At 54.3% G+C, this 26,062-nt stretch overlaps 3 protein-coding genes across 4 annotated transcripts; 1 reads left to right on the forward strand and 2 right to left on the reverse strand.

Annotated features, from left to right (window-relative positions):
* Nucleotides 1-4,687: 4,687 nt before the first annotated feature.
* LOC121081657 (gastrin releasing peptide) lies at nt 4,688-9,862 on the forward strand. The gene is made up of 3 exons (XM_040580850.1): nt 4,688-5,509; nt 6,337-6,587; nt 9,436-9,862. Exons 1-3 carry the CDS (start codon nt 5,362-5,364, stop codon nt 9,487-9,489), a joined length of 453 nt encoding a protein of 150 aa, XP_040436784.1. The 5' UTR covers nt 4,688-5,361; the 3' UTR covers nt 9,490-9,862.
* Nucleotides 9,863-10,600: 738 nt separating this feature from the next.
* LOC121080763 (basic salivary proline-rich protein 4-like) lies at nt 10,601-11,401 on the reverse strand. Its single transcript, XM_040578887.1, has one exon. The coding sequence runs from the start codon at nt 11,399-11,401 to the stop codon at nt 10,601-10,603; it is 801 nt and encodes a 266-aa protein (XP_040434821.1).
* Nucleotides 11,402-17,278: 5,877 nt separating this feature from the next.
* RAX (retina and anterior neural fold homeobox) lies at nt 17,279-20,079 on the reverse strand. 2 transcript variants are annotated; one of them, XM_040580817.1, is made up of 3 exons: nt 19,126-20,079; nt 18,792-19,009; nt 17,279-18,118 (listed from the first exon to the last, which is right to left on the reverse strand). In XM_040580817.1, exons 1-3 carry the CDS (start codon nt 19,400-19,402, stop codon nt 17,666-17,668), a joined length of 948 nt encoding a protein of 315 aa, XP_040436751.1. In that variant the 5' UTR covers nt 19,403-20,079; the 3' UTR covers nt 17,279-17,665. The 2 variants fall into 2 exon arrangements, with proteins under 2 accessions (XP_040436751.1, XP_040436750.1); XM_040580816.1 differs by having other exon boundaries at nt 18,780-19,009.
* Nucleotides 20,080-26,062: the final 5,983 nt, after the last annotated feature.

A 26,062-nucleotide genomic window follows, 5' to 3' on the forward strand; every position in this document is an offset into this window, starting at 1 on the left:
CTAACAATGCACAAATGTATTCAAAGAGTGGGCTGGATCCACAGTGGGGCAGAGGAAGAGGTCATGAGGCCAAAGAGACAGGATGGGTCTTTGTGCCTATCCCTGCCTGTTCACACCTGCCTGCCCAGTGCCCACATAACGTCCTGAGCACAGACCAAGCATCCATCAGCCTATGTGTGGTCTGAGTCCTGGGAGCCTTGACAGCCTCTGCTGTGCCCATGCCGACCTTAGTACCGCCAGCTCCCTGGCGGCGACTGGGACCCCTCCGTGCAGCGCAGCCCAGCTGCTGCCTTAGCAGAGGTTTTCCTGCATGAGCCTCCTCATCCAAGAGAGCACTGCTGACGGAGGCGCACAAGACCATGCATCAATCTGCCTGCTTTGTTTGCTCTTTGTTCCCAGGGAAGGGACAGGGTATGGGATGCTGTTGCTCATGCCCTCTGCCCTGCCTGGTGCATGACGCACTTGTGGCGGCACTGCAAGTAAGGCTGGGCTCAGGTCCTGTGCACCCAGCATTGCAGGTGGCACATCTCCACTCTGTTCTGGCTGGAGGTTTGTTGCAGCTGCTGTTTTCCCTGGTTTCTCATTGCTGTGTCGGTAGGGCTGTCAGCTACCACTGTGTTAGATTTACTGCTCTTGATACTTTCTGCATATACATACTGGAATGTTTCAGCACCTTTGCAGTGGTTTGGCTTAGTTTTAAGTAGATGTCTTGGTTTTATTTATTAGGGATAAGGTTGTGCTGCTTCAGTGCCACATTTGTGTTCCAGTCAGTTTTCCCTTTACTGAACTGTTTGCAGCCCATGCTCTAGCTGTGATCCCACAAGAGAGATGCCAGGGTACATAATGCACAAGTTCCTGCCCTGTTGGCCCAAATGTGCTAGCACTTAGGGAAAGGCACGCAATACAAGAGCGACTGCCAGCCTGGGCCAAGCAAATCCCTGGAGCTGGAGGGGACATGAGCCATGCTGTGCGGATGATAATCCTGCCTATGAAGTCATCAAGCCCTCCAATTCCCAGTGATCATGGCATAATAAATATGTCAAGGAGCGGCTTCTTCCTTCACAGCTCAACCTGCTCCCAAGGTCCATTGGCCACAGCAAGCAGGGGACACCTGTGGGCAGGCAGTGAGGTCGGGACAGTACCAGATGGTCCCAGGGGTTTCACTGGGGGAGCTGTGGGCAAAGACCTGGTTCCATCACCCTCATCACAGGCCAAGGAGTGTGGCTGTACTACTGCCCATTAAAAAAGCAAATTACACGTTTTGTCCTGCTCAACAAAAGCCACCAAGGGCCTAAAGGGGGAGCAGGGGCAGTCCCAAGCCACAAGGGTATTTCTTGAAGAGATTCGGTTATTTCATAAAATTAACATAGCTACCCGATTTCCGTAAGGCCATGAGTGAGAAGCATTGCTCAAGCACATATTCCACCACAATTAAGGCACTCTTCTCTCAGCAGTGAAGCTGATGGCACTCAGCATCATGCACAGGACCAAGCGCACGCTGCAGGCACAGTCCCCCTCTGCAAACAGTGGCAGGCAGTCTGCGATAGCTAGTGATGACTGTGGCAGCGTCCTGGTGGCAGGCTGGGCCGATGCCCCTGCCTCTCCCTGCCTCAGCACATCCAGCCTCAAGACTGCATTGCGGTTTGGGTACAACCACTCCAGCACCACCTTTCCTTCAGCCTGCTGCGCACAATCTGCCACCATGGGATGTGGAAGAGTGGGTCAGTTCAGCGCAGCCCCCTGGACACATTAATTTTGATTGCACAACTGATTTCCAGTCATTCTGACAGAGGATGAGGAAGGTCCTAAGAATGTCCTGAGAGACATTTTGATCCTAAAACCCACACAAGTATTTCACCAGGCAGAAGAAAGCCCCAGCTGTATCTCACAGATAAGTGAAGCAGAGTGTGTGACGGGTCCAGCACACATTACAGCAAAATACAGCAAAGTATTTTGGGGAAAGTGTTAAGTCGCACAGCCGAGGCTGCTGTGGAAAAATACAAGCTCACCTCTAACACTCCCTACAGACACGTTTTGGAGCCTGCTGAGGGCTCAGTTTTTCAGGTCCATTATTGCAGGTGTCAGTTCTGTGTATGCATGACTCAAGACACACGTGCAAATTATGGGATTAAAGATCTTACTAGGGTCTGTTTCTTTTGAAAATGGTAAGACTAAACTTCCATGGGAAATACTCAATGAAGAGAGAAGGCTCTCACGATGGCTGTCAATCTGAGAGCAAAGGTAAAACTAAAAGAGACAAACAGGCCTGTAGGGTTGCTTTAATTTGGGGAAAATTTTTTTTCTTTTCTAGAAAAATAGAAAATCCCCAGACTGAGTTTTTGTTGGTGGTTTGCTTCAAATAACCCAGTTTTATTGTTTGGAGAAGTTAAACAGATTATTATGTTTGTCTTATGACAAAACCCTGAAAATGTGATTTTCCTGGCAAAAAAATCCTCCACCTAAAAACCTAATCTTAATTATAAAAAAAAATTTAAACTCAGATTTGATCAACTCTCTAAATCAGTATTTTTCACTGTAACTTTAAGCATCAAAAGGGCAAACTGACTTAAACTTTCATTAAGTCCATAATACAAGGTAAAAAATGGGAGTGTATAAGGAACAAACTCAAAGCAGCTCAAGACAGTGTAAAATGAGACTTAGTGTGAAGGCATAGCCTTTAACACATGAAGTGTAGAAAAACATAGTATATACACAAAACATGAGAAGGGTTTATTTGTTTGCATTGCATTTGTGGTAAAAGAGACTTAGGACTAATGGGCAATGAGGAACTGAGTAAGAATTCATGGTTTGGCACCACTAGCCAAAGCTTACTAACAGCACAGGTGTTACATGCAGCTATATACAACTTACTGACCAGAATTTGACTTTATGTTGTTAATCCTCACTGAGCCCTATGTAAAGCAACAAAGGCAAAACCACTGGCAACAGCTGAAAGCAACAAAAGTACTGTGCTGAGCCTAGTACCAGGAAACAACCAACTTCCTAAGTTAATTTGTGCAAACATGGTAGTTCTGGGGAGACCTGAGCCATCAGGCTTCCCCTTGGCTCAGCGGGCTGGTTGAGTGGGGTCTGAGGGAACCATGTTGGTGGCTTATGGAACGACCGACCAGGGCTGAAACAAGGGGTACCAGGAACCACGCTGTGCAGAGGGCATGCTGCGCTGGGCACCATGGTCCCAGGGGCCACAGCAGGGCTGGTGGCTGCAGCCCAGGGCTGAGGCCCCAGTGCCAAGGTGAGTCAGGTCCAGCACAACAGCCTGGGGAGGCCAGGACAGTCAGAGCACTTCCAGTACAGCTGGTGTAGCTTAGGAAAGCCAAATATTTTGCTTTGTATGTTGGGTTGGCGTTTTTTGCCTGAAAACACAGTTTCCTGAATTTTCAATTTCCTGTCCTGAATTGCAATGATATGGCTTTCTCACGGATGGCAATATGGTATTTGATCAGCTGCACTCAGCACAGAGCACACATTGGCTGTAGCTGTACTGCAGGCTGCACAGTGAAACTCATTGTTGAGGCATGGGAATACTATTGCAAATTAAACAAGAATGCATAATTAATAACCAAAACAAAAGAATGAATCACATTAATCAGTAAAAGAAGATGCAACAAACTAAGACTAAACAAGGGAACAATGTAGCTCATACAGTAGGATACACAACTGACTACAAAAGACATTGTACTAGACACTTTGCCCAGTAATTATGTTAATTCACTTCCACAGTAGTCTCCACTGGGTATAGTTTGGTTCCATGTCATGCAGGGTTAGCTGAAGGATCTGGCAAGTTCCTTACAGTCAGCTCTGTTAACTGCATGTCCTACCTCCTGACACAGATCTCTAGACAGCAAAATCATCAGAGTCTATACTGTACTGATTCCACATGACTCCAGCCCTGCCTCTGTCGTTCTCCTCCAGGACACACAGCACACCGGGGCTTAATATCCCCTTACCACTCATCCACCTTGACTTCGGTGATGCTACTTACCTGCCCGAACATGTTCAAGTGTTCTGCTGCTTCCAGGCCTTTGCAGTTGTACATCTCCTTCGGTGACACATCCGCCCCTTCCTCGCGCTGCTCTTCAGGGCAGACACCCTGTCATCCGCTGTCACAGACTGGGCTGGTTCCAGGCACCTTCGGGTGCTGGGGAGGTTACAGGGTCTCTGTGCGAGGGAAGAAGAAAGTCCTGTACATGTGAGAGCCGCACTACTGACGCCTGTGACAGTGAATTTGTGTGATGTCGGAAATTAACATAAACTCTCCGCACAAGATCTATTTCAAAGAGCTTCAAGTGATGTCGTCCTTTTGAGTTTGGTCTTTTTACAGCCATTCCTCCCACCGAAAAAACGCTGGAGCTTCCCCCCAACCCCATAAGCTCTCGTAAAAACGTTACAACCTGTTCGGTCCCTGCAGCCCGAGCCGCCAGCCGCCCCTTGCGTCCCGCAGGGAGATCGCCTCACTTTAGCCGAAACTTCTTTAAACAGCTCCAGGGGCAGCAGCGTGACCGGGCGGCGGCGGGCACCTCCCGGCCCCGGCCCCGGCTCCCAGGGGCGCCCGCCGCCGCCTGGGAAAGGGGCCCGGGGGGCGGCCCCGGGCGGGCTGGGCACCGCTGGCAGCACCCGGCCCGGGCGCTCTGGGGCCCCTCGTGGCCGTCCCCGGGCACCGGCACCACCTGCGGCGGCAGGAGGCGAGGGGTGGCCCGGGTGCGGAGCGGAGCCTCTGGTTTCCCAGTGTAATGGCGGGAACGGCCCCGAGGGAGTGTCGGCCGGCCCCCGCCCAGGCTGGAAGCGGCCGCCGCGGGAACCGGCAGGCCCGGCCGCCGGCCCACGCACGCCCCTCGGGGCAGCACGCCGGGCGGGGCCGGGCGGCGCGAAGGGGGCCCCACACCGGCCGGCCGGGAGCAGCGCGGCCCCGGGTGAGCCTGCCCAGCGGATGGCAGCCCGGGGCTCGGCGACGGCGGCCGGGGGCGGTGAACCTGGCTAGGCCCAGCCCGGCGCGGCGGAGCGGAGCGGGGGGGCTGAGCCCCGGGGCAGGCACACCCTGGGCTCCCCCTGCCGGGAGCCCGCCGGGGCGGGGAGGCAGCCAGGGCGGGCCGGGGCTGCCGGCAACGGCCCCCGCCCCCACAGGAGGTACGGGGGGCCGGGGGCGGCCGCAGCCCCGGCGCCGTGAGGAGGCGTCAGGCGTGGGAACTCCGCTCGCTCCCGGTCCTGGGTCCGTATAAATGGGGGGCGGCGGCAGCAGCGGCAGCGCTTCGCCCAGACGGAGCCAGAGCCAGCGGCAGCCTGCGGCGGCGGGGCGGCAGCACGGGCGGCAGCACGGGCGGCAGCACCGGCGGCAGCGGCACGATGGGCGGCGGCGGCCCGCGGCGGCCCGGAGTGCTGCCTCTGCTGGCGCTGGCGCTGCTGGCGGCGCAGGGCGGCGCGGCTCCCCTGCAGCCCGGCGGCTCCCCAGCGCTCCCCAAGATCTACCCCCGCGGCAGCCACTGGGCTGTGGGTAAGTCCGTCCCGCCCGGCAGCGCCCGACGGCGTGGAGCCAGCGCGGCTGCCGTACCGGAGCACAGCGCGCTGCCCCGGGCCGGCAGCTCCCGTGCGAGGGCGGGCCGGCCGCCACGGAGAGCCGAGCGCCGGTAGCGGACAGCACTGCCGCGGGGGCCGGCCAGGACGTCGCCGCGCCCTCGCCGCTGCGCCCCTGCGGCCGCTGCGTCTCCCGCCGCCGCCTTTCCGCAAAAGTGCGGGGGGCCAGACCCCAGCCCGAGGGCAGCGGCCCGGGACCGGCCGGCACCCAGGGGCGCAGCCAGCAATCGGCGGCATCCCGGGGCGCCCGGTCTGGGAGAGCGTTTGCCGGCGCTGCCGCTCCCCTGCCCGCAGCAGCCTCCTTCGCCGCCCGAGGCCACCTGCGATCTTCCTCCGATGACAGCAAAGCGCTGGTTACCAGAAGCGTGTTCCGCTTAGCCCCTAGAAGGGCACTGGAGCGCGGGCTTACGCTAGAGTTCCCGTGCCAAGGCAGGAGAAGTCCAAGTCCTACAGCTTCTCCATCCACTTCTCATTCCAGCAAATCTTGCCAGGTGCCTCCTCCCAGCTCCAGGCAAAATACTGGGTTATTCCTGCCCGTTCTCAGCAGCGTCTTCTCTGACAACATGGCATAAGAGGCAGAGGAAATTAATTGTGTGTGACACTGTGACAACATCTCGTCCCAGTTGCCCTTCCCTTCCCTTCCCATCCCTTCATACTACCAGTCAATAACAACTTCCAGCTGATGTTTGAACAGCCAAATCGATAGGTCTTTTGGTTAATTTCGTGCCACTGACATTGTTGTTACAGGACATTTAATGGGGAAAAAGAGTGCTGGAGATTTTCCTTATGTTTATGAAGAAGAAAACAAGACACCGTTTTCGGCATTACGTGAAAATATCAAGCAGCTGGAAGACTATCTGCAGTGGGAAGAAATCTCAAAATATTTGCTGCGGCTGCTGGAAGGGAATGAAAATAGAAGTGCTCACTTTTTGAAAGGAGGGCTTCCCTGGTATAACAGGAACACCTGGGAGACAGATGACAATAGCAGTTGGAAAGATGTAAGTAAGATAAAACCCATAAAACCCCACCATATATCCACATTTCGTTTTACAGTAGCATATCAGCTGCTTCTAACTTGTGGGTTGTCCAGAAAGCAGCAGAAATGCGTCTCTGGCACTAGCCATTCAGTACAGTAAGACTCTACTTTTGATTACAGATTGTCACTCACAGATTGTATTTTTTTATGAATTTATTTGCTACTGGTTATAACTCAGCAAGCATCGAGCAGATTTTAGTGTCTGTATTCCCTTCAAGTTCCTTGGTCCTTCCATTCTTTTCTTCTTTAGCACTTCATGCTCAGGTGACTGTGGCAACACCAAGTTCTGTACTAACCCAGCAAAACCAAGCTAGCGTGGAACACAGGAGTGACTAAGAGGGCAGGAAGAAGGCAAAGCCTTCTGTATATAAAGCCACATCGTATTGACTCTGTGGCTATTCTGGCTGTCATGTCTGGCTCGCGAGGCACTGCCAGTCAGTGAATAGAGTGGCTGGGTGGGAGAGTTTTTTGTTTTCCCAGCTTTGGCTTTGCCTCGTGCAAGTCTCTTCCCCCAGCTAATGGTGCTGGTCACTGCTGGGGTCATTTGTGGTCTTGCAGAATCGGGCTGTGGCTACTGATAAGCTGTAATACATGCCTAGGAGCCACCTCTCCATCCCTCAAGTCAATGTACTTACTAGCACTATTTCACAAGATAACAAGACTTTGGAACAGATTCACCCCTGTTCTTCTGGAAAATCCTGTAAAATGCACTTGGGAGGGTATCAGTAAGGCTTTACTGAAAGTCACCAGGGTCTAAATGACATAATGGAAATTGCAGAATTTGCTAGGAAACTCCTTTGTCAGGTACAGTAATACCATTATTACTCTGTGTGTGTGTGTATATATATATATATGCACACTGCTGACATAGCTGCAGAATTCTTTTGGGTGACATTGAAACAGAATAAACAGATTCATGCACACACCTCCTAAAAACATTACTGGAAAGATTATTTTTTTTCCTTACAGTATTCTACTGTAATGTGTTGTAGTTAATATTCCTGGGCTAACTTCAGCCCAGTCTCCTTCCTGAACTGGTGTGGGGATGTCAGTGAATACTTCAGGTTTTGACTTGAATTCAAGTTAAAATGTACCTGTTAAATTAAGCCATGATTTAAGTATCTTACACCACTGGTATGAATGTTGTCCATAGGTTTCTTTCTGGCCATGGCTTTATGATGGTGATTAATACTATCTAAAAAGGAAAACATTTATCTCATCTTCAGCTCTGCCTTGTGCATCTTTGTAATCAAATTTGATAAAGAAATTCCATTGTGCTATGTAAACAGGGAAATATTTTGGCTTCTAAAAGTATCTGGTATCTACTTTATCTAATGATTTACTAAATCATACTTTAAAAGGCTGGAAGTTGCCTCTGGTAAGGTGAATCACATCCACATGTGTGTACTTTTACCCTAAATTAATATCCACTTTTTTGTGGTCTGACATTGAACATATATGTGAAATAATGAGATTATTGCCTTAAATATACAGATTTCCCCAATGATTAGTAAAAAAAAATAAATAACGATAATAGTTGTTTTTAAGAAAGGAGGCCTTTTTTATAAAGGTGGAATTGTGGTGTTGGTATGAAATTCAGTCATACATGTATACAGTGATACAAGAGCGCAAATGACCTTTGGATTTTGATTCCATAGATTTTTCTGGATGTGAGGGGTTCCATGTTGCACAAACCTTGATTAGACAACACCCTTGTTTAAGGTGCTGCTGCACCACAGCTAAGGAAGGTGTCCGTGTCCAGGAATGGTGAGTGTAGCTATCTGCCCTGGTGGAGGATGGCCAGGTAGAGTAAGCTGACAGCCATGGTGCAATGCATATGAGAAGTTTGTACTTGGTGTTAGATACTTTTCCAGACATACTGTGCTGGACTTTGAAATAGAACCTGATCCAAGGAGGAATGGGACACCATATTTACAGTGGGTTACTGTTCCTTGTGAAATGGCCCATTGGACTAAGGTATTGAAATGTGACCAACAAAAGGTAAAGCATGAACCCTACTGTCAGTGGATGGAATAGCTGTCCCAAGACCATGTCGCCGTCGAGGGGGCTATAATTAATTCTCATAGGCTGAGTGTGCACTTGCAGAGATGCTAACCATGGAGTCTGTGGCCGTGTGTGTGCAACCCTATGTTCCCATATACTGAACATAAGTGAAGGCAGGCTGTGTTTCAAACTTGAATTTTAAGATCAGAAATCCCCAAAGCTGAAGGCTGCAGAAGTAAATACAGATGCATACTTCGGGTAACTCATTTCAGGGTCTTGCTTATTGGCTCAAGTTAATTCTGTGCATTACTCCCCACTAGCGCTCATGCTGTGCTGTACGTAATTGTTCCAGGAACTGGACTTAGGGTCATGCACTGAGTTGTTTTCTTCTGTTTTCAGTTAGTACCAGGCAATGGAAGACCTTGCCTACTCTCTATTCTGTAAATAAATTACAGTTAAAGTAGTTAAAAATCAGAAGGGAAGTCTCTTCTGCAAGTTGGCCTAAGTGTAAAGTGGGGTGGGGTGGGGGGGTGGGAGGGGAAGCTTTAAATTGTTTCTGTGGCTTAGCTTTTCAACACTGGTGAGACACTATATAAATGAGAAGGCAGACAGAATGATTTGGGAGAATGTCTTTCCTCCTACTTGGGCAGTTGGGTCTTATGCTAAGACAGATGAGGTCTGTTTTGAAAAGATTATTAGGAATATGTTATGTGAATACACAGAGCAGATATATATTAGGCTTATTATCTTAGTGAATGACTTTTTTCAGCGCTGGTCTATAAATAACGTTTTTCTCTTTTTATTAGATGATGGACCATCTGCTTCAAGTTGGGAATATGAAAAAGAGCACTCCAAGCTGAAAGGTGGTCTCTAAACTAAATCATGAAGAAACTGAATACTTTCCCTAAGAGACTGCATTTCACAAGCACTTGATTGTATCAGATAATCAACAAGGTCTCTTTTCTGTAGACAAGATTTCCTTTGTGTAAAATACCTAAATATATGTATTCTTGTATGTTTCAGCAGTGACTAAACTCTACTTCACTTTCAAGGTTGCATTTTCTCACTTGAATGGCTTTAATATATATATATATAGATAGATACAAAATTGTCATGGAAGGGTCTTCCAATCAATTACACGACTTACCTATCTAATCAGTTCATTTCATAGTTCAAAACTACATGACGTTTCAACAATTGCAATAAATAGTACTAATAAAAAGGCCGAGTTTATACTTTTATTCGAGTGAATACAATAGAAATCAGCTGTGCCACAGCTGGTAACAAAGGAAGAACAGAGTGATTCCTTTTCCACCGAAGCTCGCCGGCGGCGTGGGGAGCTGGCGGCCCGCCCGTGGCAGGGCCGTGCCCGCCGGGAGGGGCGGCCCTGGGGCTGCGGAGGCTCGGCCTCCCGGCATCGCCCCGCACGCCGCCCCTGCCAGCCGTCCGCGGCTCAGTGGCACAGCGTGGCTGCGTGAGACCGGAGAAAGATGCTGCCTCCGGGCGTGACACCGTTTGGGGCTGCGGCCGAGTGGTGCCCCTGGTCCCTGTCCCTCCCCAGCCGGCCGCGCCGTCGGAGGCCCCGGCGAGGAGGGGGAGCCTCTCCCCCAGGACCAGCACCGGCAGCGCAGCGTGAGGGCGGCGGTGAACTGCTGTCCGAGCGCAGCAGGCCTTTGTGGCGGTGACGCTGCCCGACGCTGCTGAGGCCGCCCCTGCGGCACCGCGTCCGGTTCCCGGCGCCCCAGTACAAGAGGGACCTGGACGAGCTGGAGAGGGCCCAGCACTGGGCCGGAGGGGCGATCACGGGGCTGGAGCCCCTCAGCCAGGAGCGGCTGCGGCCGAGCGGGCGGAAGGGGAGCAGACTCGGGGGCCCTGCCGGTGTGCACGGGATACCCGAGGGGCGTACAGAGGGCCGGACCCTTCCCCGCCATACCCGGTGAGGGGGGCGGAGGCAGTGGGCATCCCAGAACTTCAGGGGACCCGTTCTCGCCGTGAAGGTGGCCGGGCACGGGCACAGGCACAGGCTGCCGGGGGCGCGGTACAGCCTCCGGCCTCGGAGCTGCTCAAACGGCGCTCGGGCACGGCTCCGGGCAGCCGCTCCCGGGCCGCCTGCAGGAGCCGGCGCTGAGCGGGGCGCCCCCAGGGCCCCCGACCCCGCCGTCGGGGGAAGGGCACGGAGACGGAACCGCCAGCTGCCCGGCTTCGCTCGGGCGGCCGGAGCCGCCTGCCTCCAGCAGGCGGCGCCCTCGCCACACGGATGGGCGCGCGGGGCGGGCCGGGGCGGTGCTCTGCGGGCTGCCCGGCCAGGTCGGTCCCGTCTCGGTGCCTCCGGTGTCGGGGCCGCCCCGACGCTGCGCCCATTTGTTGCGGTTCCCGGCGCGTCCCGCGCGGTGCCGGTGACCCCAGCCGCGGGGGGAGCGGGGCGTCCGGCTGCTTTCCAGGGGCCGCCACGGGCACGGCCGGTTCCAAACTCCATCGCGCGTGTCTTTGCGCGGCCGAGGCGGCAGCGCCTGGCGGGGGGCCGCTGCCCGGTGCGGCCCCGGTGCGTGACGCGTGTTCCCGCGGCCCCCCTCGCGGCGGGTGCCGTGCCGGCGCGCTCCCGGAGCGGCGAGGGGGGGAGGCGGCCACTTCCCCGCCCCGGCGCGCGCCGCGCAGCCCCGCGGGCCTCGGAACGGTGGCGGGCGCGACGGTGCCGAGGCCGCCGGGCTGCCTGCGCGCCTCAGCGCTGACACCCCGGCTCCCGGGGCAGCGCTCGGTCGTCTCGGCGGACATCCCGGCCTGTGCCGGCCAGAGGGAGCACCCAGCGTGTTCGGGTGCTGTCCCGGGCCTTTTAGAGCTTAAAAGTGCTTCCCCGTTTCAGGGGAACTTAAAAATGCTGCCTTTTTCCCTCTGTCCCCGTTGCCACTTGCCCAAAGGCGATGCAAAGTCTTGCCAGGGGTGCACGTAAGCATGGGGAAGTTTCCTGATGTGGGGTGCAGGTCTGTCCTCCCCCCACCTCCGAGGCCGCCGGCCCTCCTGGCAGGCAGGACCTGTGAGAAGGCTCCTCTGCAGCCCGGCTTCTGCTGCCAAGCGGTTTGATTTTGGCTCTGTGCGGGGCCGGATTGGGCCAGCAGTGCCTACACGCTTTGCCCAGACACCCAGAGGGAAAGCTGCTCAGAAAGACTCGAGGTAGGAGGAATCCCTAGCAGAGCAGGAGAAGCAGGAGGCAGCCTGCTCTGGGGCAGTGGAGGGCAAACCCTTGAGACCCTAGCGACTACGCACATTAAACAAAGTGGGCTGCAGCTTAGCTAGTGCCAGGTACCCTTGGAGATGCTAGGCCATCCCTGGAAAGCTTTGGTCACACGTTCCAACCAACCTTCCCCTGCCCAGCCTTGGCAGGGATAAAGGCAGAGTGGAGGAAGGAGTTGAGCAAAATAAGAGGGGCACCACAAGAACGTGCTTGGGAACCTGGCTTTAGTCTTCATGTGGCCAAGGTCACTGGAGTGAATATGTGTGTGTGTTATACACCCAAGAAATAAAAGAGAAGAAGCCTGGCACACAAGACAAAGCACTGTCTGAAGACTTAAGAGATCTTTGTACAGGCTCCAGGTGGGATGCTAAGCACAGGCACCTGCTGTTGTTAGCATCCTTGGCCTCCAGCTATGGAACTGAAAGAACAGGGGGGTCTCTTGCAGAGCTGGTGCCATAAGTGCCAGGCAGGCTTACGATACCCAAAGAGCCCTCAAATGGCACTAGAGTTATGAGGTAACTCAGTCATGCCATCCCTGTCTGAGCTTGGTTGAATCGTGTTTCTCTGTGCCTCAGTTTCTCTGCATGTAAAATGGGACTCCCCTGTCCCACAGATGCAGCATAAAATAAACTGGAAGGGTATTTTTTAGGATGTCGTGGGGAAGGGATGAGGAAGCAGCATGTTCATGACCAGTTCATGATAAACTGTGAAGCCATGAACAATAGCAGGTTTTCCTGCCATACAGGCTCTCCTGGTTTTGAGTCATGCTGCAGTCGGCGAGGCCTTTAAGCAAGAACAAGCTGCTGGTGAGCCAGTCTTCCTGAGGAGCCCTTGGTTTAAAAGCATTCCTTAAAACTAGCATCCCCCTTGCTGACATTCTGGATTCACCCAGAGGCCCGCCTTATACTCCCTGCCCCTGCCTCTTCACTGAGATGGAATCAAAGGAGAAAGATCTGACCTACCTGCACCGGTCAGCAGCTGGAACACCACCTATCCTCTTTATTTACTCCAACACTCTCTCCTGTATCAGCAGCCAAAGCTTCAGTTCTAACCTCTTCTTGCCTCCACCCAAATTTCTGCTGCCTCCATTTAAACTCTCTTCTGAATGTTTTGCCTAGCTGACTTTAACTGCATTTCTACACAGAACCAAACATTTCAGAGCTGATTTCACAGTTCTTAGTGGGGCAGAAATGTCATATGACAGAGGGATGACTGCCAAATGTCAGCCAGTTTTCACATCATGCATTGGCAGAACACAGAGATGCTCACAGAGAGGAGAGAAAATACTCATTCTACCAGAAAAACTGGTAATGTTATCAAAGCCACCAGTGTCCTGGTCAAACTAGCTTCTTGCTCTGCTCTCTTTTTGTTTGTTTCATTCCAACATTTTCTTCTGTGGTAGGATTTTTTAAATGGGTACTCTGTGATTGACAAACTGCTGAAGGAAGTTGATAAAGAAGTCCCAAGGTTTATAACCCGTGGCATTGGTGACACAGGAAGATGCTTGACTGCATAGGAGAAAGAACCTGAGTGTCCAGCCCAAAAACACTGTAGCTGAAGGGAAGCCCCTTGAATTAATGCCTGTTGGAGTTGGACTTCATTATATGTCCCAACAGACTGAACTGATGAAAGGTGTAGCCAGGAGCTTTGAACAGGTAAGTGAGATTTTTCAACAGTAAGTAACTAAATGTTCTTACTTGAAACCCCTGTCAGGTGCAGCTGAGGCAGACAGAAAGAAGATCCTTCAACTCTCCATCTCACCTGCAGACATTGGCATGTCCTCAGCAGAGGAGGAGGACAGAATTGCCCTCAACCCCAACAGCTCATAACAGATATTTAAATTGTGACTGAGCTCTGTGTGTTTCCCTCTCACAGGGGCTGTGATCCAAGGTGGCTGAGGAGCAAACATGATGGCCAGCCTGCTGCTCCGCGGGGATGACAGCTTCTCCTGACCCCATCCAGCAGGGATTGAGGACCAGGCCTGGACAAAGCACCAGTCTCGCTCCACTGGAAAGCAACTGAGCTAAACTTCACGTCAAAACTCTCCTTGTCTTATGTAGGTCAGGTATCTTTGCTAGTTTTCTTGAATACTGACAAGATTCTGACCAGGGGTGGGAAGGAAGAAAGGTATGTTCAACCCAGTGAGACACAAATGGGGAAGGAAGGGAAAGAGGAAGGAGCTTCTTGGCTTCTGACATCAGCTGCCCTCCCCAAAGCCCCTTTGACAATGTGAGAGTCCAGTACACATCTTGTCTTGCCTCCTGTTCCCGGTGAGGTTCGTGCCTCCTCAGTAGTTATTTGCCCCATGCTGAGAAGGGAGGTGCAGTACTCCCAGAAGCAGGGATCTGTGCCATGGTAGGCTAGCAAGGATTCCTCGCCATGGAGCAATCCCTCCAAGGAGTCTCTCAGGGCAGCCCTTGCCAACTGCCTCATATCCAGGACACTGAGTTAAAACCAAGGTTTTTTTGGGAAAACTCTTAAGAAGTATTTACAGCTTCACTCGCCAAAGCCTACACACTTCCATGAGTTACTATGGCCGCTGACAGACCCTGTCCTATGAGTCCACCTCTCCCTCCAAAAGGTGGTGTGCTGTGGTTTGCGAAAGAACATTCACTGTCTGCAACCGTCTCATTGCAAAGGAGTAAATTTCATAGTCTTTTCACCGGCAGTCTTTTATCAGTATTCTTCTTCCTTAGAACTTCAGATGTTGCAAAGTAGTCAAATATAGGCACTAAATCTGCTATCTTGGTAATACAGTTTAAGCAAAAGAAGAAATAGATCACTCAGAAAAGGCCAGGCTAATAGCCTTAGCAAAGTTAGAGTAAAGAAGTGGTTAAGGATCTAGATGATTTAATCCAGTTTTAAGAAAAGGTTTTACAGTGAGCAATTAGATGCTGTTTAAGGAATTAATCACTAATGGGTCATTAACTCTGACTGCTATTGTACACTTAACAAGCTGAGGCAGGATTATTAGACTCGGCACCCAATTAAGAAGGAGAAGATATTTACAACAAAATGAACAAATGGGCTTTTAAAATGGAATGGGACAATTTGAAAGAAAGTGTAGGAACACAGGAAACTAGACAGGGTACAGGAAAGATACAAGTTTGCATATGCCTCTGTCCCTTTATTTGTTTAGGCACAGACAGGTAAATATTTTTCACTTATGTTTAGCTGCTTAAAATACTTATTTTTAGCAATAAACTCATAGCTTTCCTTGAAAGACATAACTGCACACAGTTCATTCATTACAGGGTTCACATGTACAGTGTATAACAAAAGACCCGCTTTAATGTGTCAGTAAAAGAACAAACACACAAACACCATAGCCTGGCATAACCTTTCTTTTTTTTGCTTGCAGGTGTTGGATCAGGTGCTTAATAGAAGTGAAAAGGTTTCTTCAGCTGCTGTTTCTGTTGTCCTGTCACTGTGTTTCTATCTACTGTTAGTTTTTAACCAACTAACTTCGATCTCAAGTAACCAGGCATCAGTGCTAGTTACAGCGCTGATCAGAACCCCGGGGGGGGGTGGTAGTGGTGGTAGTGGTGTCATCTTTCCAATGGCTTTGCAGGATACAGAAGAGCTGGAGAGGGCAGTAGTGCCAAAATGTGGAAAAGCATCACTGGAATCTTGGGGAATTACCTGTTAATCACGAGCAGGTAAAAGCTGTTGGGCAACAGTCAGACGTACTCACAGACAGGAGGGTTTTCAGCACCAGAGCCACAGTTGGACTGCAGCCAACAAAGATAAGTGGAGTTGTTCCTGCCCCCAGGGAGGAAGAGTGTGCACAGCCTGTGCCATCGTTTGTTAGTGTGCGTGCACTACTGATGCCGGCCAGGGTGTGCAGGCACTTCTCAAGCACACCAAAAAACATCCTTCCGTTGTGGCCACTGCCTGGCAAACTCTGCATCCTTGGTAATGCAAACAAAGCTCACCTGTGAAAGGACCACTGGAGTAAGGCCTGAAAACTGAAGTGGGTACTGCTTCTGCTCTCCTCCCCTCACCCCAGCAGCTGACTCAGGTCTCCTTACCAGAAGTTAGCAAAATATCTCCTTGGTCCTGACAGCAACAGCACTTTCTTTTCTTGACAGCATGGTACTTTCTTTGATGAGGCAGCACCGAGCTGTGGGCTGGGGAGACTGGGCACCACCACGGATACACAAACACTGACAGGTCCAGAGCCCAGCAGGAAGGTCCTGCCCACATAGGGCCACATTGCCTTGGAACTTGGCAGGGACCACTTGCTGGTCCTCCCTAGCAACCCCGGGACCAACACAGCTCAGGGAAGGCCTGGGGCCCTGGTGCAGCATGCACTCCGGTCTGGAGAGGTGGGTTGGATCCGCAGGGAGGCCAGGGAGAGAGGAAAAGGCATTGCAAAATAGAGGGATTCCCATTATCATCTGTAAAAGCAGCTCTCCAGACAATAGATGGGGGCTGCTGTGGAGAAGTCTGTGAAGGGATGTTTAGAAACTGCTGTCTAAGGTTAAAAACCTCTCTGAAGTGAAGCTGAACAAAGCTGACATACTTGTTTCTGACAGGACTCTTAAAAGATACGCACAGATTGTGAAAATATAATTAGACGCCAGCCTTTGTCTGGCCACAACGAGTGGGAAATGGTGAAAGGAGAGGTCTCCCAGTCTGCATTGAATCATCCCAGGACACAATGAGGGCACTTGTGCATCCTTCTCTCTTCCCTAATGAGAAACGTTAATTGCCACAACCTCCAGAGTGTGTAGAGCACCCCGTGCCCAGTGGAGGAGAAGGGGTGTTTCGTTACAGCTTCTCAGCCCCATTACAGGCAGTAACAGAGATAATGGAAAATAAAGATGCTGCAGTTTTAGTTTCGGCAGCTTGGCAGTGGGCGCTGGGTGGGTGGGAGAATAAGCATGGCCCTGCGCTGTGCCAGCCTCGGGGGCTGCACTGGGCAGGATGCACCCAGCAGGTTCCCACTGGCGGCTCCAGCCACCCAGCCAGGCAGCCAGCACCCAGTCAGCTACTGCCTGTCTCCCTCTCTGGGTGGCTGGGCTGCGGGGGCATGGGGCCTGGCAGCACCCATGAGTCCCCTTCCCCGAAGAGGCAGCAAGGGCCAGGGGACTGGCGCCAACCCCAGCCTGCTGGGGCAGGGGTGGACAAAGCCCACCAAAACGCAGGGTTGCCCCAGTAGGGCAGCTGTGGGAGTGTTGCACCCGGCCCGTGGGCTACCAGAGCCCTTGTCGAGCAGGCAGCCAGAGCCGGGTGCGCTCCCCACCATGGGTCTGCAGGCCCCAGCACTCACAGCCAGTGGGGCAGGGTCCTGCTGCCACAGCAGGAGGGAGGAGGGCCCACCGCCTGGCCTGTCCCACACCTCTGTGCATCACAGCCAGCGGAGGGTCTGGCCCAAGCAGCCTGTTCAGGTGCAGAAACACAATGTGCAGCCCTCATGCAGGTCATGCCATTTAATGGTGCAAAAGCAGAAAACCGTCCCTTGGTAACGCAGGCCTCGGTTCCCAGCCACCTTACTTACACAGCTCTTCACCCTACTGCAGCTTTTATTGCAACTAAAGCGTCCAGCCAAGGAGGGAGAGCAAAAGAGACTTTTTTTTTTTCCTAAGCTATGATCAGGCCCCTAATTCTGCAGGGCATGTGGAAAAGGGAAGTAAAAGGACCACAAAATACAAAGCAAGTCAAGGTGTGGGGGAAAGGCTGGCGCAAAGGACAGCCCTCCCTTGCCTGGCTGTCTGGAGGAGCCAGAACGGGTCAGGGGCATCCCTTGGCTGTCCCAGGACCGGTCTCCCCCGTGGGCTTGTCCCAGGCGCTGAAGAGGGAGTTCAGATTGTCTGCCAGGGTTTGCCGATGGACTGGATGTGCTCCTTGGCCTTCAGCCGTAAGGCCGCAATGCTGGTGTTGCGCGGGTCTGCCTCGTCCAAGGGGAACTTGTCCACAAAGGTGGCCCCACACTGGTAAGGTGGCGGTGGCCCCATTGCCCCCAGAGGCTGCAGCGCATGGGTCACGGCCGGAGAGTTCAGGAAGGGCGGCGGTGTGTAGCTGCCGGGCAGGCTCTGTGGTGAGGCCACAAAGCCGGGCAGGGTCTGCAGGGCCGTGCTGCTGGCCACAGGTGGGCTGAGCCACGTCTCAAGGGGCAGGTTGCTGCTGAGAGGACCCATGGGTGTTGCCTGGGGGGAGCGGTTGAAGGAGAGAATAGGCGAGTCCTGCAGCTTCATGGAGGTCACCTCCAGTTTCTCCTGCCGCCTCCACTTGGCCCGTCTGTTCTGAAACCACACCTGCAAGCACAGCCACATCAGCCAGGCCACAGGGCTGTCCCTGCCGAGGCAGAGGCTCTTCCCAGGGTGAGCAGCACGCAACGGAGCGAGGGAAACGCAAAGGAGCTGCAGGCGCCACCATGCTGAGCTAGGGCAGCAGGAGGTCCGGCCGCGCTCCCCCACGGCCCGGCAGCCCTGCGCTTGGCAGGGAGCTGCGTTGCGGGAAAGCAGCCCGGCAACAGCCCCGCGCCAGAGCCAGCTCGGCTGCCCACAAGCCACCTGCTGGCCTACCGCTAGCTGCTGCCCCGCTGCACCGCGGCTTCAGCTGCCCAGGCCGGGCCGCACCAGGCAAAGGGCAGCGGCGGGCCGGGCGGAGGCCCGACCGCGCGGCCGCCGAACGGAAAACGACCCCGGGCTCACCCTGTCCCGCCGGCGCCGCGAAGGACAGCGCCATCTCCAGAAGCGGCCGGCGGCGCTGGTGCCGGGCCGGGTACCGGGCCCGCGCTGCTCCAACCGCCAGGGCTGCGGGTCCACGCCGGGCCGGGGGCTCCCGGCGCCGGAAACGCTGGGCCGCGCCGAGCCCTGTCCAGCCCTGCCCTGCCGTGCCGCGCCGTGCCGGGCTGTGCGGGGCTTCCCGGCGCGGGGCTATGCCGGAGGCCGGCGGGGCGGAGGCGGGCGTTACCTGAACGCGGACCTCGGGGAGGTTGACCTTCATGGCGAGCTCCTCGCGGCTGTACACGTCGGGGTAGTGGGACTTCTCGAAGGCGCGCTCCAGCTCGTGGAGCTGGTACGTGGTGAAGGTGGTGCGGTTCCGTCGGTGCTTCTTCTTGGGCTGCTCCTCGTCCGACGGCTTCCCTTCGCCGCTGCTGCCAGCGGGCAGCTCTGGGCTCGCACTGCCTGGGCAGTACGGCTCTGCGAGGGAAAGACGGGCAGGTCACGGGGAGCGCGATCTCCCCGCCGGGCCCGCCGAGGGAGCGGAGGAGAGGGCGGCCGCCCACCCCCCGGCGCCTCTCGCCCGCCGCACTCACCTTGGAAGCGCTCGGCGCGGCCCTGGGGCTCGATCGGCGGCGGCTCGACGGGCATCTTGGGGAGGCAGTGCCGGGGACCCCGCCTGTCCGCCTCCTTGGCGGTGCCGGCGCTGCCGTCGGGGGGGAAGGGGCCCAGCAGGCCGTCCTCCTTGGTGAACCCCAGGATGGCCTCGATGCTGTGCAGCCTCGACGGGTTCCCCCCGGGGCTCCGCGCCGCCTGCGCGGACAGCGAGAAGGCGCCCTCGGCCATGGCGAGCGGGGCGCCGGGCGGGTGCATGGGGCGGCCGGCCCGGGGCCCCGGCGCGGCGTTGCGGTCCTAGTCCGGCCCCGGGGCGGCGCGGGCAGCTCTGGCACAGCACCGCCCGGCGGGCTGGCCTCCTTGGGGCGGGGGAGGAGTGCCGGGGGGCGGTGGGCGACGGGGAAGGCGAGGCCCCCGCGCCGCTCCGGCACGGCGGGGGAGGCAAGGCATCCCCAGGGCCCCGCCGCCAGCGCCCGCCACCGCCCCCCCCTCCCCGCGCCGGCCGCCCCGCCCCGCCGGCCCCGGCCCCGGCCCCAGACGGCGCCGGGCGATGCCATCCGGGGCCCTCGAGGCGGGGCGGGCCGGCCCCCGCTGCTGCCGGGGGCTGGCCCAGGCCGGGCGCCCCGCCGAGTCCCGCAATTGGAGCCCCGGGGCCGGGGCCAGGGCCAGGCCGAGCGCCGTCGGAAACCGCCGTGGGGCCGGCGGCCGCAGGGCGCGGGGGAGCGGGCCGGCCCGGCGGGGGCCGCGGGCCGGGCCGCGCCGGACGGGCCCGGGAGCGGGGACTCCGCGGAGGGGGAGGGGACCTGGCCGGCAAGCCAACGGGTGTCCGGGGCAGTGCCCGGGGCCGTGCTGCAGGCTCTCCGCGCCTCCCCGAACCGCCTTCCCTCGGCAGCCCCAGCCGTCGGCCGGCCCTGGCGTTCTTCAGGTGCCGGGTGTCACAGGTGATCTTTCCAGAGGTGACAGCCAGGAGGGTGCCGCGGCGCCGCGCGGTGTCACGTGCGGAGGGTGAAGAGCAGCGGGGGTAACAGCGCCGGGGCCGTGGTCCCCGGCCGGGCCAGGTGCCCTGCGTCTGGCTGCCCTCGGGGCTGGTCCTGCGGCCGGGGGGGCAGCCGGGCTCTGCAGAGCTCTGCGGGAGGGGCTCAGCCTCTCGACCCTCGCAAGTCCGGGGAAGGTGCTGGACATGGTTTCTGAAGGAAATTGCCCAAGGTGTTGCTATAGGACAGGCCCCGGGAGAAGCGCTGGCCCCAGGACACGATCCTCTACAGGGCAAGCGGGGCTGGGCGGCCAGAGGCAGGGCCAGGCCCCGGGGGGAGCTGCGGGATGCTGCGGGAGGGCAGGCAGCCCCCACCTTGCTGGGGCTTGGCTTGGTGGAGGGCACGAGCTGGCCAGGCAATGGCATTGTGTCCTCTGCCTTCAACTTACTCCTTCCTGCATCAGTATTTTTCCGGCTTTTCTCTTTCTGTCACTTTGTCCCTTTTTATGCTAGCACTTGCCAGTTCCTCTCAGGCACCAGCCGTCCTTCGTCCCAGCTGCCATGGTGAGCACAGCAACATCCAGAGCGGTTTTCAGCCTGCACTAAGTTTTGAAGATGCTTCCGTGTCAAGCCTGTGGAGTCTGTATGTGAATGAAAAACAGCACTGCTGCTGCTTCTTCCAGACATATTAGCTACTCTAATAAAAGGTATGACCTCACCCTCAACAAATCTTCATTTTTGCTACCCCTCCACACCCCAAGAGGAGATATTTTGTGTAGACTTTTCCAAAGGAATCGCTTCAAAACGAAAGAGTGGCAGCGCTTGCCCTTGCCAGTGCCTGCGCCTTTATAAAGTTTATGGCCTGATGTCCCAAAGTTAATCCCCTGTAGAAGCGCTCAGTTTTTCCTAGCTCCAGGTGAGGTTTGCTTTCACTGACTGCTTTCGGGCAGGGGGCAGGGGAGCGGGTTGGGGCCTAAAGAACTCAGCCATCCATTGGCAAAGGGGGAAGAGGCCGACAGGAGAGACAAGAAGAGGTTAGTGTGGCTTTTGTGCTCAATATGAAAAGCAAGTCAATACCATTGTAGGGGCATTGGAGGGTACTCAAAGCAATCAGCCAGGGGCCATTGTGTTCCTTTAATCTACATGTGTATTTCCCAAGAACTCTATTAGTGAAGATGAATGAACTGTGCAATGTCCCTAATTTCTTCTAATTTGGAGCTGGGGTTTTACAGCACTCACAACCAGCACAAAACATGCCTGTCCCTCCAGAAGCCCTGGGCAAACTTGGGAATCGTTTCTGCTTGTTGTGGCCAAAAAAATGATAGCAAGGTGAGACACAAGAGCAACAACCCTTTAGCCAGGCTCTGGTCTGGCAGTTGTGCTGTAAAGGACATTGGGTCCTGGCACAGATGCTGCTTTTAGGGCACCTGTCAAAATTTTCAAATGCAGGGACAAGACTCAGATTTTTTGCTGTTATAATCACAATACAAATGTACAGCAAAAATCTTCCAGCCCTAAAGACAGGTACATAACCCACAAAGTACATGAGGCACACCTTCCTCCCAAATAGAGAATAACCCTCTTTCCTCGGCGGTAGATTATTACAGTTGTATTTGCTGTACAGAACTGCATCTACCACTATAGCACCCTTCTTGCAGGGGAATGGAGTTGTACAGAGAGGAAGCGACTTCCTTGGTCCCAATCTGCAAAAATCTGAAACAAGCCTACAATCCTGTCGTGGAACAGAGAGCAGCTCTGACTCTTCTGGCTCCAGATATCTCTTTTTCTCTCTTCCCATGTTTCAGGCACAGACTGTGGTGCCCTGACACACACATGAGGCATCGTGCTGCTTTGGGGAGGGGAGGGAAGGCTTAACGGTTCCTCTGATAATTGAGAGACTAACACAGAGGGTTTAGGATGGCAAAGAAAGGTAACTGTCTGAACATTTCCCTTTGAGTCTAACATACTGGCTGTTGGCTAAATCCCTCGCTGCCACAGAGACCCTGGGATGTGTGTCATACTAGTATGAAGTCTCAAAAATTGATAGTGTGGTATATCACAGCTTCACAAAGACCGTTTACCTTTGGAAATTTGCAGGGGCACTCAGGATCAATATTCAGTATCTGATGAAAAAAGTGGGATTTCTTACCTGCCTTTCAAAAAGCTACCCCCTCTTCCAGCACCTTTTTTAGGTTTTTTGCAATGTATTATTAGAACAATCACTGCTGAACTTGCATTTGGAAGGTAGCAAAAATTCTCAAGATTGACAATCTCTAAAGTGCAGCTGCGTGCTATAACCCCCTTCCTGTGCATGCCCAGTGAAGACTACATGGAATAGTTTTGATCCTGTTTGTGCTGTTGAGACATATGTATGGGATGTGGCTTTACACAATGAAATCAGCAGCATAAAATGCCACAGATTCTTGCTTCCTTTCCTCCTGTCTTTTCTTTATGTCAAGCTGAAATAATTACTGCCTTGCAGAGCAGACATTTGAAGCTGAAGTCACTCTGCAGGTGGGACATTGCTCTTCAGAGCAGTGATGTGCAGCAGGGAGTGCCTCCCAGAAAGATAAACAGGACTTTCAAGGTCAGACGGCAAATCGAAGGGGTCGGGGGGTGGGGGGTGTGGGGGGGTCGGGGGTGGGGGAGTGCGTCAAGGGGAAGGGGGAGTACTTACTCAAGGGAAACAAGGGGAAGAGGGAGTACTCACTCAGCAGGAACCTGTACCATACTGCAGTTTGCATGCTCTGTATCATCCAGCAGACGTTGTTAAAACCGGGAAAAACTGGCTTTGCTTTTTTTTCCTCCCAAGAAGTTCTTAAGCATGCAGTTTAAGAACTCTGAAAGCTTCATGTATGAGGAAGCTGCTGCTGTACCTTGACAGTCACCTCGTGCTTTTTTTCTGGTGAGATTTTTCTTTATCCACCCCTTGGAGAGCAGTTGTGTTTTCTCCATCACTTACAGGGTGCTCTGTGGCATACAGGAATCACAGAGAAAGCACTGAGCAGTCCCCGGTGCAGTGCAGTGCCTGAGCCACCGTGGAGCTGGGGTGCTGTGAGTGTGGGACCAGCTGTGGGTGCTCTGGGAGCAGGGCGGCATGGGCCTGGTGCGTGGGCTCTATAGGCTCACTGTGCTCAGCCATTCCCCCTGAGGGAGGGAGTGGAGATTCATGCTATAAGGCTATATTAATGCAATCCTTCTTTACTTGTTTTCCAATTAGCTTAATTGAATTCAGATTGCTTAAAAGTGGGCACTAGAGACATTTATCTTGATGGGATGATGGCCTTGAGCTCCAGCGATCCTATTAACTGTAAGAACCCAAATCCCAGGTAGGGTCTGTGCAGCAGTAGCTCCCATGTGACCTAATGCCTTAATCTGCTCCTCTTCTGTGCAGCGCGCACACACATGCACACAGAGGCACACACACACATGTACAGGCACATACACACACGTGCACACATGTGCATATATGTACATGTGCATTTGTGCACACCTGCACGCAAGTGCATCCCCACACACAGAGCCCAGCACACATGCACACACATGCAAGTGTCTGCCCCTTAAGATTTCAGCGGCCTTAGGCAGAAGGCTGTTTAGTGCAAGACACTGGAGAAACACTTTCCTCTCTCTTAAGAGTTGGACTGGAGTCAGTGCACTGCCTGCCAGCCTGGCCCGCTCTGCTCCAGACTTCCCCATGGTCTGTGCCCTGGGCTAAGCATCTAGAGAACTGCATCTCTGGTGACATGTGGCTCCACCACCTCCTATCAGCATGCCTCCCCAGGCCTGCAGCTGCAGTCTGAGGACAGGGACAGGCAGGGCTGCGGGGCTGCACCTTGCTGGTGCTGGCAGGGAGCAGGGCGGCCACCTCCAGTGGGGTGAGAATCAGACTCCTGCTGAGGGCAGCTGTGCCCTGGCAATCACAGCACCCTGTGCAGGGGGCTCTTAGGGGCGTTTGGGGCAACAGTTCTGCCCCCCCCCCCCCAGCACGGGGCCAGGACCCACTTTGCCCCATCACTCCTGTGCACAGCCTGATGATAGCCACAAGGCGGATGCAAGCCCTAGCCGCAGCATGCCAAGGAAACTGTATGCAAGCTCAGGGCAGAAACCAGCTCCTCTCTTTTGGAGGTGCAAAGTAGCCCAGCTCTGCCACTCCAGACCGAGAGCTTTTAAGTCTCTGGCTCTAAAAATGGTGCCTAGGGCAGCCTGCTCCCCTCCCAGCAGCAGACCAGCATGGCTGTGGCCAGTGCCAGGGCTGGGGACCATCCCACACTGTGGATGGGGAGGGCCCCTGTCCTGCACCAGCTTGCAGCCACCTCCCAGCCCTGCTCACCTCTGCCAGCTCTGACATGTTTTTGGAATCTCATTAATCGCTTGTTTGGTGATTCTGACTGTACTTTCTTCTCTGACCCTTTAAACCATGAAAATGCTGATCCTATATGTGCTGATGAATTTAATTAGCTCCTTTAAACCACCAGATGCTTTCAATAAGATTTTCAGGATGTCCCAGGCACATTTTAATTCAAAGGTCAAAAGCCTGAGGCTTGTTTACTTTTGTGTTTTATAGGTAAGACAATGCAGTCTGTAAAGTAACAGAACAGTACAGAGACACCTACAAATATTTATACAAATACAGAGGGAAACTGATTGATTCCCACAAGTCAAAGGCCGGTTGAACTGAGCTGGCAACTATTTTAACTACTTTATATAAAGACCACCTAAAAGAGCCCACTTGTCTTTCTACACAGGTAATGAAATTCTCTGTTGACATGAGAGAAGGATCCCAAGAGACAGAAATAGGATCAGAAGTCTCTTGGTTTTAGGCAGTGTTTGAGTCAGTGTTAGTATTTGCTAGCTCTGATGCTTGATGAATGTGCTGAAGATAGGTCTTCTCTAAAGAAATGACCTATTACAACGGGAGAGTGGCTGACATCCTTTTCTGAGTGGAGGAGGGCATCCTCTGGGAAAAACAAGGAAGGTAAACTTGACAACTTGTATGATTCTTAAGCAAGAAAGAAGTAAGCGAGAAGAAAAGGCCTGTTTTCTTGGGACTACAACAGGGAAAATATTTGATAATTTTTCAAATGACTCTATGCTGCTTATATTTGAATAGTGATTGCTGAAGGAGCCTTCCTAAGATGTTCTCTTGCATCCAAGAGCGGTCCCACAGAGGACAGGAACAACAGCTGCCACCTCAGCCTGTCCCTGAGCCGGTAGCTCCCACATCGCTGCCAGGAGCGGTGAGGCTGCCACAGTACCCAGGCAGTGGGGCAGGGCTCAGACCCATGCTGCCCCAGAGAGGTGCGAGGGAGGACCAAGGCAGGTGGCTGGGCACACCGGCAGCTCCGGGAGGCCAAGCAGGGCTGTGGCAGGGAGGCAGGTCCAAAGCCAAGCTGGGAAGTCGGGACTTGGCCCAGTGATCACCAGGCAGGTCCCAGGTCCAGCTGGCAAGCCTGTTTGCAGGGACTGTGTTGCAGCCAGGCACAGATGTGGCTGTGGCCAAGCTGGTGACAAACACCAGGTACAGCATGGTTTGGGCAGGGGCTGGAGGTGCAGTCCTGAGCTTAACTGGAGGCCCAGGGCCATGGACCTTGCGGACAGCCAGTTCTCCGGACTGCCCAGCATCTCTCAAAGCACTGCAACTTGCTGGGGTTTGGCAGCCACCGCTGCTCTGTGGGGCTGGATGGCGTGGGCCAACCCCAGCAAAGCAGGCTCAGTACAAAGCAGCCATCACAGCTGGAATGTGTTGCAATTTTATCTTTAGCACTTCACAGACCAGTATGGGAGGCCAGGATTAAGGAAAGAAGAGAGAGAGAAAAGAGGGGAGGGGAGGGAAGGTAAAAGGCAGAAAAGAAGAAAGGGAGAGACAAAAGTGAAAAGACAGAGGGAGAAAGGAAGGAAGGGAAAGAGAGAAAGAAGAGACAAACCATACTTTGTGCATTTATTCA

Source organism: Falco naumanni, chromosome Z (genome assembly GCF_017639655.2).
Source record: "Falco naumanni isolate bFalNau1 chromosome Z, bFalNau1.pat, whole genome shotgun sequence".
NCBI lineage: Eukaryota > Metazoa > Chordata > Aves > Falconiformes > Falconidae > Falco > Falco naumanni.